The following is a 16,341-nucleotide window of genomic DNA, read 5'->3' as shown; positions in this document are numbered from 1 at the left end:
AGCTATACTATAGTCTGCTTTATTGCTTTCATACTTAATGAGAAACAAGCCTTGTAAATATCTACAGATATTTAGCACTGACTATGAGAATTTACTCTCTAAAGCATGTTTCTGTATATTTTGGGATTTCACCTAGCAAACTCAACTTCATTTTGCGATGTTAGAAGCAATTATTTTCAAGACAGGACCTGAAGAATCAGCAGTTTTCTCAGCTGCTCCACGTGAACTTAAGGAGGAAAAGAGCTACATCAGTCTTATTTTAAAAAGCTCTTTCATCTATTTTATAATGAAACTATTTTTAAAAAGTCTAGTAGCTGTTAACCAGCATTGTGGGTAAGTGGACTGACTTTGTGTAAGAAATATTTTTCCATCCCATGAGCATTTTCCTTTGCTTCTTCAGTTTGTTTAGAGTTTAGGCAGTTGTTTGTTTAGTTTGTTTAGGCAGGGGAAGTGTGTCTTTACTAGTACAAGAGTACTAGGGCAGAGGCCTGGGAAGAGTCCTAGGATCACAGGGTAATTTAAAGAGAGAGAACAAACAACTTGCTAAAGATCAGCCTTCCAGCTGCAACACTAAATTTAGTATCTGTACGACTCTATGCACTCTCCAGTCCACTTGTAGTTCATTATACAGGCTGTCTAAGGTCTCTACAGAAGCTTAACAGCAGGTAGACTAACATCAGGGACGAGAAAAGAAAAGATTTTTGGTGAACAAGCAGAATGGGACAAGGAGAGAAAATGAGTGGAGATTTGTGGAATAGGGAGGCAGCAGACGAGGGGAGAGGCTGAAATGTGATTGGGGTAGGAGAAACTGGGACTCAAGAAGGCTGGACATGGGTGAGTGATGAGGTGCTTTGGTTTTAATTGCATCTTAAAAACCAAAAATAATTCTGAAATGAAACATAAAAATGGATATTTAAAGCTGTAGAGTGTTACTTCAAGCTCTAATGAATTCATGAGGATATCTCTTTTTAATTAAGTGGTCAAATACTACTTTCTCACTGGGACTCACTTCTCTGCTCTCTGGGGAGAGATGAAACAATGGTGTGCATCAGAGGGGATGGAGGCTGCGTAATGCATGAGGTGGAGGACTGCAGAAAGAAAAAGGAGGTGATCTCATTGTCAAGGTGGTTTAATGCTACCCTGGAGAAATTAGGGGGGTTTATCTTTTCTCTGCAGTAGAGTTGTGCTGAGACAAGTCATTTCATGGGGTGGAGAGGCAAGGGGAGAGGGAGAGGGATTTTCCACAGGTGGCTGTTTGATTTTCTGTGGGAACTATTAAGATCCTGGGGTCACACTTGCGGAAGTGCTGAGCATCTGCAGCTGCTGCTGAAAATGCCAGTTGGACATAGAAGTTGTTATATACTTCAAAATATTGTGAGCAATAAAGGCATGGATATATCGGATTGCTGACTGAAAATTGTCGTGCCTTGACCTAAATGTTCCTGTGTTTCCTTTCGTCGTCTGTAGAATCAGGATAATAATACTCAGTCTTGTTGCTGGGTACAGCAGCTGTTTGCTAGTTTTTGGGAGGCAATCTTAGGCTCTGGTGTTGTGCAGTACAAAAGTTCAGGAGGAAATCAATGATTTTATCTCTGTAGCACAACTTGAATAGTTTGTACTAAGTATGCCATGAGCATTGAACAAGAATAAAACAAAGTGTGGTGTAGCTGCTTATTAAAGGCTTGTCAGCATGGGGGGATTAATTTCACACTGAGCTGTGGTTGCTGCCTACAAAAAGGCTTTCATCCACCAGACACAATTAATAGTCCAGGATAACTGACAAAATGCTGCTGGTTCACACTTTCTCAGTGTAAAACTGTAATAACTTTGTGTGCAATGTCATACCCTTTGCATCCAGATGTCCTCTGTGGCTTTGACCTTTGAGCTGTGCTCTTTTCTCCATTTTGGTTCCTCCTCTCTTCATTTTGGAAAGATAATGTACTATATTCTTTAGTACTGGTAATTTTTATAAAGCAGTTTCATAAAAACTGTCTCAATGTTCAAATCTCAAACTGCACACATTGTACAGTGGGTGACATATAACATCAGAGACTTATAAGGCAACCCAGAGGGTAAAAACATTGAATTAGGAAAAAAAAAAAAGGTTAAAAGGTTCGCCAAGGTGATAAGTTCAAAATTTTAACAAGATACTAATTGGTGAAACAAACCCAAAGAATTCAAGTAAATCATGGAACTGTCACAGAAGATGCAGTAGACCCAGGGTGCGAAAATATGAGAAACAAGCTATGAAAATTACACATCTCACAGAAAATCAATTGCTGTTCTCTGAATTGCAACATAGGTATTTCCTGAAAGCATGCAGGTTTAGCAAGTTTCTAAAAACCCTTGAAAGCCATTGTACATCTGTCTTCTGGACTTTCAAAACACTGCATTTGAAATATGGTTATTTAGCAGTTCTTACACAGTTCCTTTGGACATTTAAAGGCTTTCTCGGCCAGGGCAGCCAAGATTAACAAGATCTAATAGAATATAGTGTTGGAAATGAGAGTATTAATACAACGTGTGGTTGCTGTAGGTGAAGATGTGTCATTGTCCAGCAAAGAATCGTGAGCTGCTAAAGTAACTGACATCAGGATTTTGTAAGTGATCCTCCAGCATGGCTAGCTTTTTGGGTAATTGTCAGTTAGGTATTAGAGCTTAATGGAAAAGTACCTTCTGCGAATGAATGCAGAGGCCTCAGTACGGAGAGCAGAAATGGCTTGTGGCAAGTGAAGAGCCCTATGTGAGCAAAAACCATTAGTGCTCTCAGGAAGACTGAGAGCCTTACACCATATGGCAATGTTTTAATATTAGCACAGTCTTTGTTAACAGCAAGCCCAAAAGTCAGTCTGTGTTCGCCACATGGACTACCTCCTGGACAGAACAGCTGGTGTACTTCCCGATGGCAGATACACACCATGTATCTTTCATCACCTTCAAGTTCTGAGCCTACTGCTTACCATATCAGATCTCCAATGCAGTCTTCTGTTGGCAAATGGATAAACCCTCCAAATGCGGTCAGCGAAGCTTCTCCAAGGAACAGTTAGTAATCGTCGTCATCTTCCACTGAGGCAGTTAACTGCTTCCTATGCAACCAAAAGTCAAGCAAAATTGCTAAGCAAATTTCCTGGACAAAGGAGACCTGTCAAATACTTTTGCACAGTAAAGAATTGCAATGACTGGCACTGTAAAGCCAAGCATACTTTTAACTATGATGGACAGAAAGAAAATGGTAAGATGTCAGATAGCTCCAAGAATATATGAGTTAGGTGTTCAAGGAGAGGGCTGGTGTGGGTTTTACTAATTTGACCATTGCTGGAACTGCAGGGCTTCTAGTAGGTATCCCCAGTACAAAGTGAGGGAAAGTCCACAATGCTCAAGGCCCAGCAGCAGTACAGAGGAGCAGAGTTACTCATTCAAAGAGGCAAAGTTTACCTCAGAGGAAGCAGTGACTCACAGTGAAGCAAATATCAGCCTGTGCAGATGTGATAACTGTGTGTAAGCCAAATGGTATGTATGGCCACAATTCGTAACACCTCATTTAGTGTGAAGTAGATTCCTCCTTCTCACCCAGGAAGCATTATCTTCATACCTCTGCCTTAAGCTCTGAATGAGAAAGAAGTGGATGTAAAGGCACTTGGGCTAGCCCACTCATGATATTTTGCCAAAGCAGCTCTGTTGGTCAGGGATATAATGAAACATGATATATGACTGCCAGAAATATTCTGGCAAAAGATTATCATTAGTAGTTGTGCTGGAAGGTTCTGGTAACAAAAAGTCTTCCTTATGTATTGTAGCTGCACAGCATTTCATGATAGATTGCTGGAGCTGTACTGTGGTATCTTCAGATGGTTCAGTCCTAGCCTAAGCCAGAATTCAGACACACCAGGTTTAATGCACTTTGCACCAGTCTCCTTCATTTTGACATTTCCAGTTTTTGAGGAGTATGCAGTCTTACTAATATGCTACTCATGATTGTATTCATGTACATATAATTTAGGGAAAGGAGAGGTGTATAATACTAGTAGATAAGTGTACGAATTACTGATTTATGGGCAGAATTAGCCCATCTGCGTATCTAGTAATAAAATCAGATACTTGTATGTATTCTTTATTACAGCTCCATCCAGTAGAAAACCAGGGGACCCTCTGGTTATTTCTGATATCAAGAAAGGAAGCGTTGCTCACAGGTAAGACATTCAAGCTCCCAGTAAGAATCTCTTTCCATTGTGCAGCCAACCAGACTCCAGTTAAACAGAGGGAGCTTGTAAGACTGTGCTTTATTTTTGTTCTTGTAAAAAGCAGTTGCAAATGAAAAAGCCAGTGTATTAAGAAATAATTGTTTTTAAAAATCTGTCTTATTTCTATAATAATAATGTTCATACCTTCTAAGATACCTTGCTTTCATATTACTAGAATTTAATGCAAGTTTGTTTGCTTATTCACAGAACTGGTACGCTTGAACTGGGTGATAAGTTACTTGCAATAGACAACATTCGACTTGACAATTGCTCCATGGAAGATGCTGTCCAGATCCTTCAGCACTGTGAGGATCTTGTGAAGTTAAAGATCCGCAAAGATGAAGATAATTCCGGTATTAGCAATGCAGATTTCTGTGTATTTTCAGGACTTCTAGAACACAGGGTCATTCCTTTGCATTTAAATTTTAGTGAAATGTTTTTTTCTAAACATGGATGATTTATGCTAATGCTAATCAGAAAATGTCACACTGAAAAGAATTTTAATGCTGTGTAAAGTTTTGTATTTTCCAAGTGGCTACATTGCCTGCAGGAACTGCACTGCAAAATGAGGTCTTCCATTTTCTGGAAAGGCAATTTCCCCTCAGGTGCAGCCATATAAGGTTGATCTTTATCTTATCAGCTTATTGAGATTTTTTCTGCTTTTAAGATTGGAATCTTGGTTAGCAAAGCATGGATTCATAGGCCTCAGTTCTCCAGCAGAGTGGTGAAGTGTATGCTTTATCCACAAACTTACAAACTTGACTTCAGCATGACTGTTCACATGCTTAAGGCAAGTAGTACTTCACACACTGTGCTGGATGGCTGATGGAGGAGACATGTCTGATCAGTCTAGTGGAAGTAATGGAGCTGCCATCATTTTGTACACCTACATCTATTAATATTTCTGGATCTTCCCCATTATGGATTCCATAAAATCAGAATTTCTACCTGAAGATAATAAAGCAAGTTCTGTTATGCATTCTAGTGGCAAAGGAAGTTACACAATTATAATTACCATTACTGCTGAGACTTATATTACAGTGTTACACAAAAGCATGAACTGTAAATACACTTGTCTGAAGCTCTATACAATCTCATAGCAAAAATACACAGCCTGCCCCACTTTATTATTTAAAATCAAGTGCAGCTGTTGAAACAGCATTTAGAATTGCACTTAGAATGCTCTTTTCCTTTAATTGCTTTTGAAAGGAAACAGTATCCTCTCGGTATGATCAGTACAAAGCAAAGGCAGATAGATTGAAAGGCAATTGTGCAAATTGGCTTTCAGAAGTAAACTTTGATCCAGCAAAGTGAACGACTACTGCATGGCAGGATATTGTGGTTAGGTCCCTGCAGGTGGCGAGGTGGGATTTGCTACACATAGTTGGTCCACCTTGGACAGAGGCTGGCCAAACTGGCCATGGGCTGTACATCCAATGGGACACCTGACTTGGCAGTTGCTTTGCAAAACTGAGCAAACCAGGTATGTTACGAAGAGAAAACTGCAACTACACTTGGCAGAAGATTGACAGGAAAAATGCCTGTCTGTAAGAAGGAAGTTTTGAGTTTTCCCCTCACAAGAATGAGGTTAAGATTTAAACTTCTTTTAATTTCTCATGACATGATTTTTTGAGGAGGGGAAGGCAGGGAGCAGGGCTTCTTCCTCCCTAGGTTCTCTTTTCCTTGCTGTCTTTCGAACTCTTCCTTTTTATAAATATTTCTAGCTTCTGGCTCTTCTTTCTCCTCTGCTGTCTCTCCAACTCCTCCCTTCTCCAGACAGTCGTATGTGTCTCAGAGCTGTGTTCCTCAAAGCCGGCTGCGCGGGTGAGATGAGCAGCAGGGTACATGTCACGTGCTCCCCCAGACCTTGCTCTTCTTTGCCCTTTTGTCTGTATTGATTGGATGTTACTCTGAAGAGCAAGGCAGTAGTGGACAGGGCAGAGGCACTGCAGCATAGAGGGTTTACTTTCATTAAATGTGGTTTCCAAGAACTATCCACAATTGCATCACAAGAAAAGAAAGAAAGAAAATCTCAAAAACATGACACCCAAAACTGTGGTAATTTGATTATATTTCCTCCCCAGATGGAAGTATGTTTTCAGCACTTGTTCTCTTCTTTTTTTTCCCCACCAGATTCCTAAACTGTGGAAAATTTTATCTCCTGATTAACCTAATGGCTACCACCCTTTTTTGAATATCAGATTTCTCTGCTTTCATGGCAGAACTGGCCTTCATTGTTAATTCAGGCCACGTGCATGCTATATTCTTGGATAGCTTGCATTTGTGCTGCGTGAAAAGAGCACTGAAGGGAACAGTGTAGCAATTTCACATTTGTTGCATTCTGCCATTAATTTTAATAACTATGGCTAACCAGAAGACAGACATAACGGGCCAGTCTCCTTTCCAGTCATTCACTAAGATCTATAAACTTCCAGCTCTCATGTGGCAGGGCTGCTGTATGATTAATAACTTCTTAATCACTCACTGTTGATAGCAGAGAAACTTCAACCCTTAGCAAATACTGTCTATTACATTTTTAATTAGCTTGATGGATTACTTTTCATCCTTCAGGTGAAGCCTTGCACCATGTCAATGCCACACCTGTGCAAGCATCATCAGCATTAGATCCCAGAGGTTTTGTTGTTGCTCCATAAATGCTCTAGCAAGCAAGCAAGAGCTGCCACTCTCCTGCTGTGCAGTGGCAGCTTCCAGCACTGTATGCCAGCCAGAGGCTTCCAGTAGGGTCTTGGGAGTTGGGCGCTTCTGGAAAGAGCATGTCAGATAAGGTGTAGTTGATGTGAACTGTGCCAAAATACTACTGATAATGCCCCAATTAGGAGTACAAGGTGAACGCTAGGCATGAAAATCCCAGAATAAACACACAAATTCTTCTCCCTCGTGGTTCTGTATGTGTACCATTTTCTTTAGGTGGATAGCAAGGGGGAAACAGGAGGGAGTTGGGGTGGGGGGAAGTTAAAGGCCTACATTTTCAGCAAACTGGAGAGAAACAAAGTAGCTCCAAAGACATTAATGTTTCTCCAGCTCTGCTTAAGTACCATGTTCAGCATTAGAAGAAAGCAGCTCTGAACCTTTGCTAGTGATGCAAGTATCTCTTTTCCTTTTAAAGTTTTTCTGTCTACAGGAACAGGAATGGGGACATTTGAATTTTCTAACTTGTCTCAGGTTAGTTCTAGTAACATCATGGGTGTGCATGCTAGACATTCTCCACACTCAGTGAGCCCTTCAAAATGTCATTACCCACAGATCAAGGAAAAGTTGCCTGCCAGGCCGGTCGTCCTAGCTGAATACCAGTATCATGAGATGGGCAAGGGAGCATTTGTTATTTTGGTCTGAGGAGAAATCTGGTATTTTAGATTTTAAAATGTCCCTTCCTAACCCAGACAGCACGGTTGATTGCTCTCCTGATGTGTATTTCTTGATAATATTTAAAGAGCACTGTATAAGTACAGGAGCCTTTCTTGTTGCTGCAACACCTATTGGGTTTTGTTTAAGGAAAATAGATTGTATTTAAGCTTACCCAGTGATGAATTTTTCCCCACTTCCGATGATAGTCTGGTGAGATAAAAATGTCAAAATAATGCTATTTACTTTATACAGTATAATGAAATAAAATCTAATGGAGTTACTATTCAACTTAGTTTATAATTCAGAGTTCAGAAGCTATTTCTGATTCTGTTACAAAAGCTTAAAGCTTGTCCATCAAAAACATTTGAATTTGAGTGCTGGGTCCAGCCCTGGGCTCCCCACTGCAAGAGAAACATGGACACAGTGGAGCAGGTCCAGTGAAGGGCCACAGAAATGATGAAAGGGCAGAAACATCTCTCCTATGAGGAAAAGCTGGGTAAACTGGGACTGTTCAGCCTAGAGAAGAGAAGGCTCAGAGAAGACTTTATCAATTTATATGAATATCTGAAGGGAAGTTGTAAAGCGGATAGAGCCAGGCTCTCTTCAGTGTTGCCATGGCAGGACAAGAGGCAATGGGGACAAACTGAAACACAGAAAGTTCTGTCCAGACATCAGGAAACACTTTTTTACTATGAGGGTGACAGGGCACTGCAACAGATTGCCCAGAGAGGCTGTGGAGTCTCCTTCCTTGGAGATATTCAGAAGCCATCTGGACACAGTCCTGGGCAACCTGCTGTAGGTGGCCATGCTTGGAATGGGGGGGTTAAACCAGATGACCTCCTGAGGTTCCTTTCAACTTCAGACGTTCTATAATTCTGTAACAAAATAGCCAGAAGTTATATTTGAATAGGAAAGAAGGTATAATTTTTAATGGAGTAAGATCTAGTCTTAATAGAATGAGGAGAGTTTTTCTATTGACTTCAGTGTAATCAGGTTTTGGCAATAAAAGAAGAAATTGCACAGGAGAATATTTTTTTCCAAAATTATCCAGTAGAATGTGATTAAGAAGTGTATCTGAAATGTAATCCTTTGAAAATGTTGTTTGATTACCAGTCACTAGACTGAATGTGCTATTTTTTTCATTCCCTCTTTCATAAGAAACCAATTGCATCCCCTTGGCATTTATTGCAGATGAACAGGAGAGCTCTGGAGCAATTATTTATACTGTTGAGCTCAAGCGCTATGGTGGGCCTCTTGGAATTACAATCTCTGGTACCGAAGAGCCCTTTGATCCCATAATCATTTCCAGCCTTACAAAAGGAGGATTAGCTGAAAGGTAAATTGGAAAGTAAATTATTCTATAATGTTCTTTTTGGCTAGGTAAAGATTTATTTTGTTTACCTGCAGATGCTAATTTTCATGATTTATCAATTTATATTTTTACAATTCTCTAAATCTGAGTTTATCAGCTTTTTGTTGATGTTTTTGATCATTGCCAAGTTCAGGAGCATGAGCAATATATTAACAGGATGTTCTTGCACATACTATACGAGACAAGAGCAGAGGATTGTGGTTCTTGTTATAAATCACCTACAGTAAAAACTAGTCAATCAGACTGCTCAGTCACAGGAACATTTTAGCAGCCATTTAAAAGCAGTAGCCCTGTGTAGTACAACAGATAAAGAAAGCATTTTGTGTATCTAAGTTTATCTGAACTTACCATATACTTATATGTCACTTAATGTATACTCATACTGCATCTGTAGGTGGACTTACATACACCATAGCAAGCATTATCTAAGGGTAATACTTGAATCATACTTGAGCATTTCTCATCATGGTAAGTGATGGATAGAGAAAAATGAAAACGCTAAGGTTTTCCATTGGCTGTTAATTCTAAGATGGGTAGAGTCATTGCAACTGGTACCTTTGGTGGTGGATTCAGAGAGAGCTTATAGCACACAAAACATGATACTGTGCACAGCAGAACAAACAAACATTTACACAAAGAGAATTTGTTTTCTTCTCTTGATATGATCCATCCTGAAAGCCATGTTGGTGAAATAGCTGTTACCTGCTCACTCTGCCATTATCTCTTACATTGTGAGACTTCTAGAAACTTGACTCATTTCAGAACTAAACTGCACTGTCTGAGATTGCTCTTAAGCAGGTGGGCTGCAATGAACATCATCCACAGGTGATTAACTCAACTACTGCAGTAACACAGAAATCCACCCCTCCATGCCTCAGCTCTGATATTGTCACTGCAACAAAGGCGACTTGCTTTAAGCATTTCTAACAAAAGAATTGCTCTGTAACACAGCTATAAAAGCAGAATGAAAGAAAGAAAGGGGGATGAGACTTCTATGCTCCAAATATGCAAAGAAATTGTCTCTGTTGCTTCTTATGCTCTCTTCTCTCTCTTACTGTAGGACTGGGGCAATTCACATAGGAGACAGAATCCTAGCAATAAATAGTAGCAGTCTGAAGGGAAAACCTTTGAGTGAAGCCATTCATTTATTACAGATGGCAGGAGAAACCGTCACCTTGAAAATCAAGAAGCAGACAGATGGTGAGTATGGCCAAGGGTAGCATCAGTGGTCATGTGTGTGTTGTTACAGATTAACAAGCATTTAGGCCATCCCTGGAAAAATGTTGTGTCAGTTGTAGAAAGCATTTTCTTAGAACTACAGTAAAGCAATGACCATACTCGCTCCCCCCCCTCCCTTTTTTTTTTATAATCCTATTCAGCTACCAGTCCCAAGAAATTTTCTGTACCTGTGGGTCACATAAGTGAATTGAGTGATGCTGAAGATGAAACCTCTGCTGCACAGAAATCTGGCAAACTCTCAGACATCTATTCCACTACAGTCCCAAGTGTTGACAGCGCAGTAGAGTCGTGGGATGGCTCTGGTATTGATACCAGCTTTGGAAATCAAGGTACTATCACAAATGCAATCAAGATTTAAAGTAGAAATTATCGCCTTCATGGTTGACCTTCCTTTGCCTTAAAAAGAAGTTCATCTGTACCAACTTTAAACATCATACTTTGTAATCTGCCAGTGTCTCATAATGACCACACACCTCGCCAGGCAGCGTGATTTCTTACACTTGGCTGGTCTCAGATTCATTCTTTCATGACAATGTGATGTGTTATGAAGCGCTTATCAATACATTAACAGGCTTTTGTTAGCTTTACTGACAGCTGAATAGCCTGGTCCATAGCTCATCCACAACTAAATGAGTTTATCCTTCAGATAGGGATCAATGCAAGCCACAGAACGCTCTGAAGATGTTCATTAATTTGATGCCCATATGCAGTAATTTTTAACTGACAACAGATTTATTATAAATTGCTGAAGGGGGGATGTTAGGCATTGCTTATGATTTGTAAATCTTTTGCTTCTTCCTCATTCCTGCAGCATTAATATCTAACTTTCAGCTATCAAAAACAATCATTCTATTTAAAGACATGATTGTCCTTTACGATAAATTTTCTACTTCTGCATTAGTGTTGTTTTAAATAGGGTTTTCAAATAATCACCTTTTAATTTGTAAGACATCTGTTTAGGCAGTGAGGGATACAGACATCTTGTTGTATTCTAGATTGCAAGAAAAATAACTTCCACACAGCTTCAGTGTTTTATTTAACTCTCTTTAAAATGTTTATATCCATAGTAAAGCAGGTATCTGGACAGGTAGATCCTTACCTCAAGTAATTTTCACTTGCTCACACTGGTTGCACACATTCTTTCAATTTTATTTCTCTATTTCTTGATGTTGCTTTCCAGGAGCAAGGGTAGTAGCTCATGGACAGCTGTTTTGTACCCTCACATAGGGAACTGAAACTGAGCTCTGCCCAGCAGATTTTCCATATAGACTGAAGTTCTGTGCTGGTTACTTTCACTGCTGCTCTCAAATGTTCCTGCTCTGTGATAACACTGGTGGTTTCTTCTGGAGAGCAGTGCTGGGCTATATTCCCCCTGTATAATTTGTATTTCGCTGGAGTTAGAGTTGGGATAAATTTGTCTTTTTTCTGGTTTTAACTGTTTTGATCAGTTTATCAAAACAAATCATGTTAGATTTTCTTCTGATATTTTTAAGGATAGGTCTCATATCCTGCGAGACTTGATGATGCTTGTAGCAAATTGTTCAACTGTGGAGAGGATTGAGGCCCAGACTACTTTTCAAAGTCCTGATGATTCGGATGCAAAGCCACAACTAAACCAGTATCTCAAAGGAGGTATTTTTCTAACTGCCATGAGAAAATCAGCCCAGCCTTGGCCGGATACATGGCACTTCTGTTAAACAGCCTGAGTGTAATCAGATGTACGCCTTATCCCTTGCTGTGGTACTAATGTGACCCACATTCCTATTAAAGTTCATTCTGTCTTGACCTGTCAAGTTCAGTTTGGCTTCTCTCCAAACCTTTCTTGGCACAAGAACAGGCTAAGCAAATTGAGGAGTCTGGGGAATGTTTCTGGAGCACTAGATAATGCTTCATCCTATTAGTTACTAATTTAACCCTGATGAGCAGCCTTTTCTCTCCTTGAATTATTTCCCCATTTTGTACCTTTGTCTAATGTGTCTGATTTGCTAATCTGGAGCCTTCCACACACAGCAGTCACATTTTCACAACCAAAACCCTTCCTAGAATCTGGCAGTATGTTAATGTCTGCCAATTACCTGGAAAATGCACACAGCTGTCTAGTTACATGGGATTTGAAGGAGACAGGTCTAGACTGATTTATGGAAGCAAATTGCCCTCTTTAGAGAGGTGACAGCAGTGATATTTGTTAGTCACGAACAAAACAGAACTTCCTAATCCAATATGCGCATCAGAAAATGGCAACTGCAGAGCTAGAAAAGGAATATGTCAAGATGAAATACATATATAGCAGTTCTACCATAATAGATTTTGCTTACCAGATCAGGATCAGCTTGTGACAAGTCAATCCATGCATTCTTCTTGATACATCACTTGGAAGCCAGGCTGTCTGGTTCTTACTTGGAATTCAAATTACACTTAATTCAGTTAAAGAAATACTGTTGAACTAAGACCAGCATTGCCTGTGTGAGTCTCTGCAAGAGTCGTAGCATTTGGCTTACCTAAAAGATTTAGGAGAAATCAAAATGGTGCTGGAAACTCTTTATATATATTTAGAAGCATTAATGCCTCTACCTGTCTACCTGCCTACCTGCCTATATAAATGTGCAACAAGCCACATAACAGCTCCTTTTTCCCACAAACAACCTTGGGCTTGAATGGAAGAACCAAAATGAGCAAAAATGTTGTTTTTCATTATGTGCTCTCTGCTCATGCAGATGTGGCATTTAGGGATATGGTTTAATGGTAGACTTAGCAGTGGGAGGTTAACAGTTGGACATGATGATCTTAAAGTTCTTTTCCAACCTAGATGAGTCTATGATTCTATGATAAAAGCACCCACAAATAAACTCTTCAGATAAAAAGGTCATCTGATGCAATTTACACAGCCTTGAGATATTTGGAAATGGCTGATAGAGAAATCACTTTCTGCAAGGTGAGCTTTCTGAGGGTGTATATTGGTCCCGGGCACTTGTGCCCATCGTGAGATGGGCCTTTTCTCAGCTCTCAGAGTCCTAGCAAAAAGCAGTGGCTCTGCTAAGTGCAAGTCTCTCTTCCACAAGGGGACATGGGTACAGAGGTTCCCATGTTGGCCTTTATGCAGGGCAGTGCAGGGCTGTGACAGCACAGTCCTGCATTTGTATTAACGAGTCCTTGCCTTAGCAGTGTGGAGACAGATGCTCTCCTTCCTATTCTAGCATTACTCTAGTTAATGGTCACTCAAGAGCCTCTGCACCATGCCAACTTCCACATCTAGGTACCCATTCTACAGATTGGTAGTATTGTGCATAATTGACACCGACATGTCATGAATTTTTGGCTGCATTGCTTCCAAATTTGAGAAAGTTATGAGAAGGAAGGAAAAACTTTCTTGCTAGTCATCTGAAAAGTCAAGTTGATGGGTTTTTTTCAGTGCATCCTTGCAAACTCTTTTTTCAGTAAGTCTAAAGTGCAGTTTTATTAATAGCTTAGGTTTAATTTGGGGCATGTTGCACATGACCATGTTAACATGTTTTTAACGTATCCATAACACGTGGTTTATTCACTAGTATTCAATGTGTGATGTCAACTAGGAAATTGATAAATTGTGAAGATATCTAAACTAAACATCAGGAGCAGCTGAGACATAAACAGTAGGAGAACAGTGTTAGATATATTTAAGGTTTTACTTTTGATGGACTTTCACAGGAGAAGCTCTAGAGCACACCTGATTCCAGGCACAAATTAGATCATAAATAATCTGACTACTACTGCAAAGAAAAGGTAGCAATCATGAGTCCACATCCAGGTTCTAAAGAACCAAGCTTCAGAGATGTGCTTTTCTGTCATTACAGCATATACAGGGCCGTAAATATATAATTAATCTTTTTAGGACACAGCTATCAGGCTTCAGGATACAACTTCAATGCCTATGAGTGGAGGACTCCAAAGCAGACTAGTTTGTCCCCTCCAAGCAAAGCACGAAACTCCCCATTTCATGATACAGGGCTGAGTGATGATGAATGGGACCGACCTACAGCAAGCAGGTAAGTTCTGATATGAGTTTCTGTTTCTGATTTGCAGCTGCAGCAATGCCTCAAAAAATAATACTTACTGTCTGGAATGAAATTATGTCATTCTAATGCAGCTGTAACAGCTCTTCCTTTAAATATGAGATAGAGTATTTATACTTTATGAAACTTAATAGGGTAGATTAGTGACAGTTATGGAAGATTATGATGCCAAAATCAAGACATGTATTTATTTTGAGTTACTTCAGACAAAAATCCCCACAGCGTTTATCTCTTAAGAATAAACAAACAAAAAAATTAGGGCATTCCCCTGGGTAAGCATCAGGAAAAAACCTTCTCTGTTTTCACTCCACAAAAATAAACCTACAAATACAGTGGCTAAAAACAACAGGCATGTTAATCTTTTCTCTTCCATGAAAATTCTTCATTTTGGTTTGGGCAAAGAAGCAGAAATTGCAGTCATTTTCCATAAATGCTTGAGGCATCTGCAGTGATTCAGTAGGAGAACAAAGTGATCCAGGTAGAAATGTCTAGTCCAAGGCTATGGTAGTTTGCCATGCATTCATTCCTCTTCTTCTGAGAAGCAAATCTCCTTTTCGATTAATTTCTCTGTGGCCAAAAGAACTTCCTGAGGGAAAAATGCTTGACAGTGCTTGGAGATAGTGAAAGACCCAAATATCTCTTACTCTTCATTGTAAGGATGATCTGGCAGTGGAACCACTGCAGAAACTTGGATAATTCCTGCCAAAGAACAGTTCTTCCTCAGTTACAGAAAGATCTGCTTTTTGTACCCATCCTCAGGACTTGCAGACATGTATGTTCTTCCTGAGAAATACAGTTCCTTGGTGTAGCAGCACAGTAAGCCCAAAATCCCAGTCTGTGAGAAATTCAAGTTTAGTACTAAAGAAAACCTTCCTGGTTCCTGTATAGACATACTGGATAAGTAAATCCATAAGGTCCAGTTTGTTACCTTTGAAATACAAATCAAGGCAAAGCTTAGATGCCAGTGCTGCTTTTCAGAATCAGAATGACAGATCCTCTGGTGCAGCAGATTACCCAGCAGCATTTTATCGGGAGACAAGTCTGGCAAGGTGATAGGTAAGATATGGGCAAGTGTGAGCTCTGAGTCCATATCCAGCTCCTTTGGTCCTACTGGACAGAAGCATACTAGAAGTTTTCATAGGCTAGTAGTGGACAATACTTAATAAAGGAGATGACCATCGTTTTCTTAATACCTCCCATTCTTGGTAAGTTAATATATTTAATTTAATAGCAGCATCTTTATTCATAGTTAAAGCCCATATATTGTTTCTCAGATGAGATGCAGCCGTATATTCCAGAACACCTACTGTTTTGCAGTAAGCTGAAAATACTGATGAGCACTGAACCAGGAAAATGGATTGTATAATACTTAGTCTTCTAAATTAAAAGCATGTATTCTACTACCATTTTAAAGCTCTATTTAAAAGAAAGCATACACATTAAAAAGTCTTGTTTTACTTGCCAGTGTGACTTACAACTGAGATATATGGCACAAATTAAATTAATGATTATTCTTTCTGCAAAAAATGGTTTATGCAACAACTAATGGTGTTCCTGTACCAAGTGCTGGGGTATTTGAGAAGGATATGTCTGTTCTTCCAGCCTGTTACAAGAATTCCCAGGAAACCACCTCTTCTCTGTCTCTAGCTAAGCAACTTTTAAGAAAAAAAGTAATTTTTTCTTACTTTTATTTTGTGTAGCACAGCTTCCAAGAATATGTGGCAACAGAAGGAGACTGAGACACTGGGAGAGAATCAAGAAAACCATTTAAAGCAAACTTCTGTAGAAAGATCAGGGGGAGAGAGCATCAGGAGCATGAAGAAAGAGAGCAAGATGTGGAAAGGTGCCTCTGGTGGGCCAAGGAAAGGTGGGGGGCAGCTGGAAGAGTGGAATACCTCCAGGTAGGAGAAAAAATGCACAGCAGTGAGATCTAGCTGGGCTGAAGCAGGGGCAAGAGGGGAAGAAAGGAAAAACAGTTAAAATGGGAAAAAGGAGAACAGCAGGGTCAAAGCAGAAAACACATCATTAACATGCCATTGAGTGACAATGACATTTCAGTTGGCAAGTTAATGAA

At 39.8% G+C, this 16,341-nt stretch overlaps 1 protein-coding gene across 1 annotated transcript in view; it reads left to right on the top strand.

Annotated features, from left to right (window-relative positions):
* Nucleotides 1-16,341, top strand: part of GRIP1 (glutamate receptor interacting protein 1) — a gene marked incomplete at its 5' end in the record, with an annotated part of 76,336 nt that overhangs the window by 46,359 nt on the left and 13,636 nt on the right. Inside the window, 7 exons of the mRNA XM_010019559.1 lie at nt 4,121-4,190; nt 4,449-4,594; nt 8,799-8,943; nt 10,040-10,179; nt 10,359-10,547; nt 14,087-14,240; nt 15,968-16,168. Of these exons, the coding sequence (XP_010017861.1) occupies nt 4,121-4,190; nt 4,449-4,594; nt 8,799-8,943; nt 10,040-10,179; nt 10,359-10,547; nt 14,087-14,240; nt 15,968-16,168 (1,045 nt within the window). The remainder of the gene's footprint in view (nt 1-4,120; nt 4,191-4,448; nt 4,595-8,798; nt 8,944-10,039; nt 10,180-10,358; nt 10,548-14,086; nt 14,241-15,967; nt 16,169-16,341) is intronic.

The sequence above is a fragment of the Nestor notabilis genome, unplaced genomic scaffold (genome assembly GCF_000696875.1).
Source record: "Nestor notabilis isolate BGI_N333 unplaced genomic scaffold, ASM69687v1 scaffold14778, whole genome shotgun sequence".
NCBI lineage: Eukaryota > Metazoa > Chordata > Aves > Psittaciformes > Psittacidae > Nestor > Nestor notabilis.
Note: the sequence above shows the minus strand (reverse complement) of the source record. Positions and strands in the feature narration are given on the sequence as shown.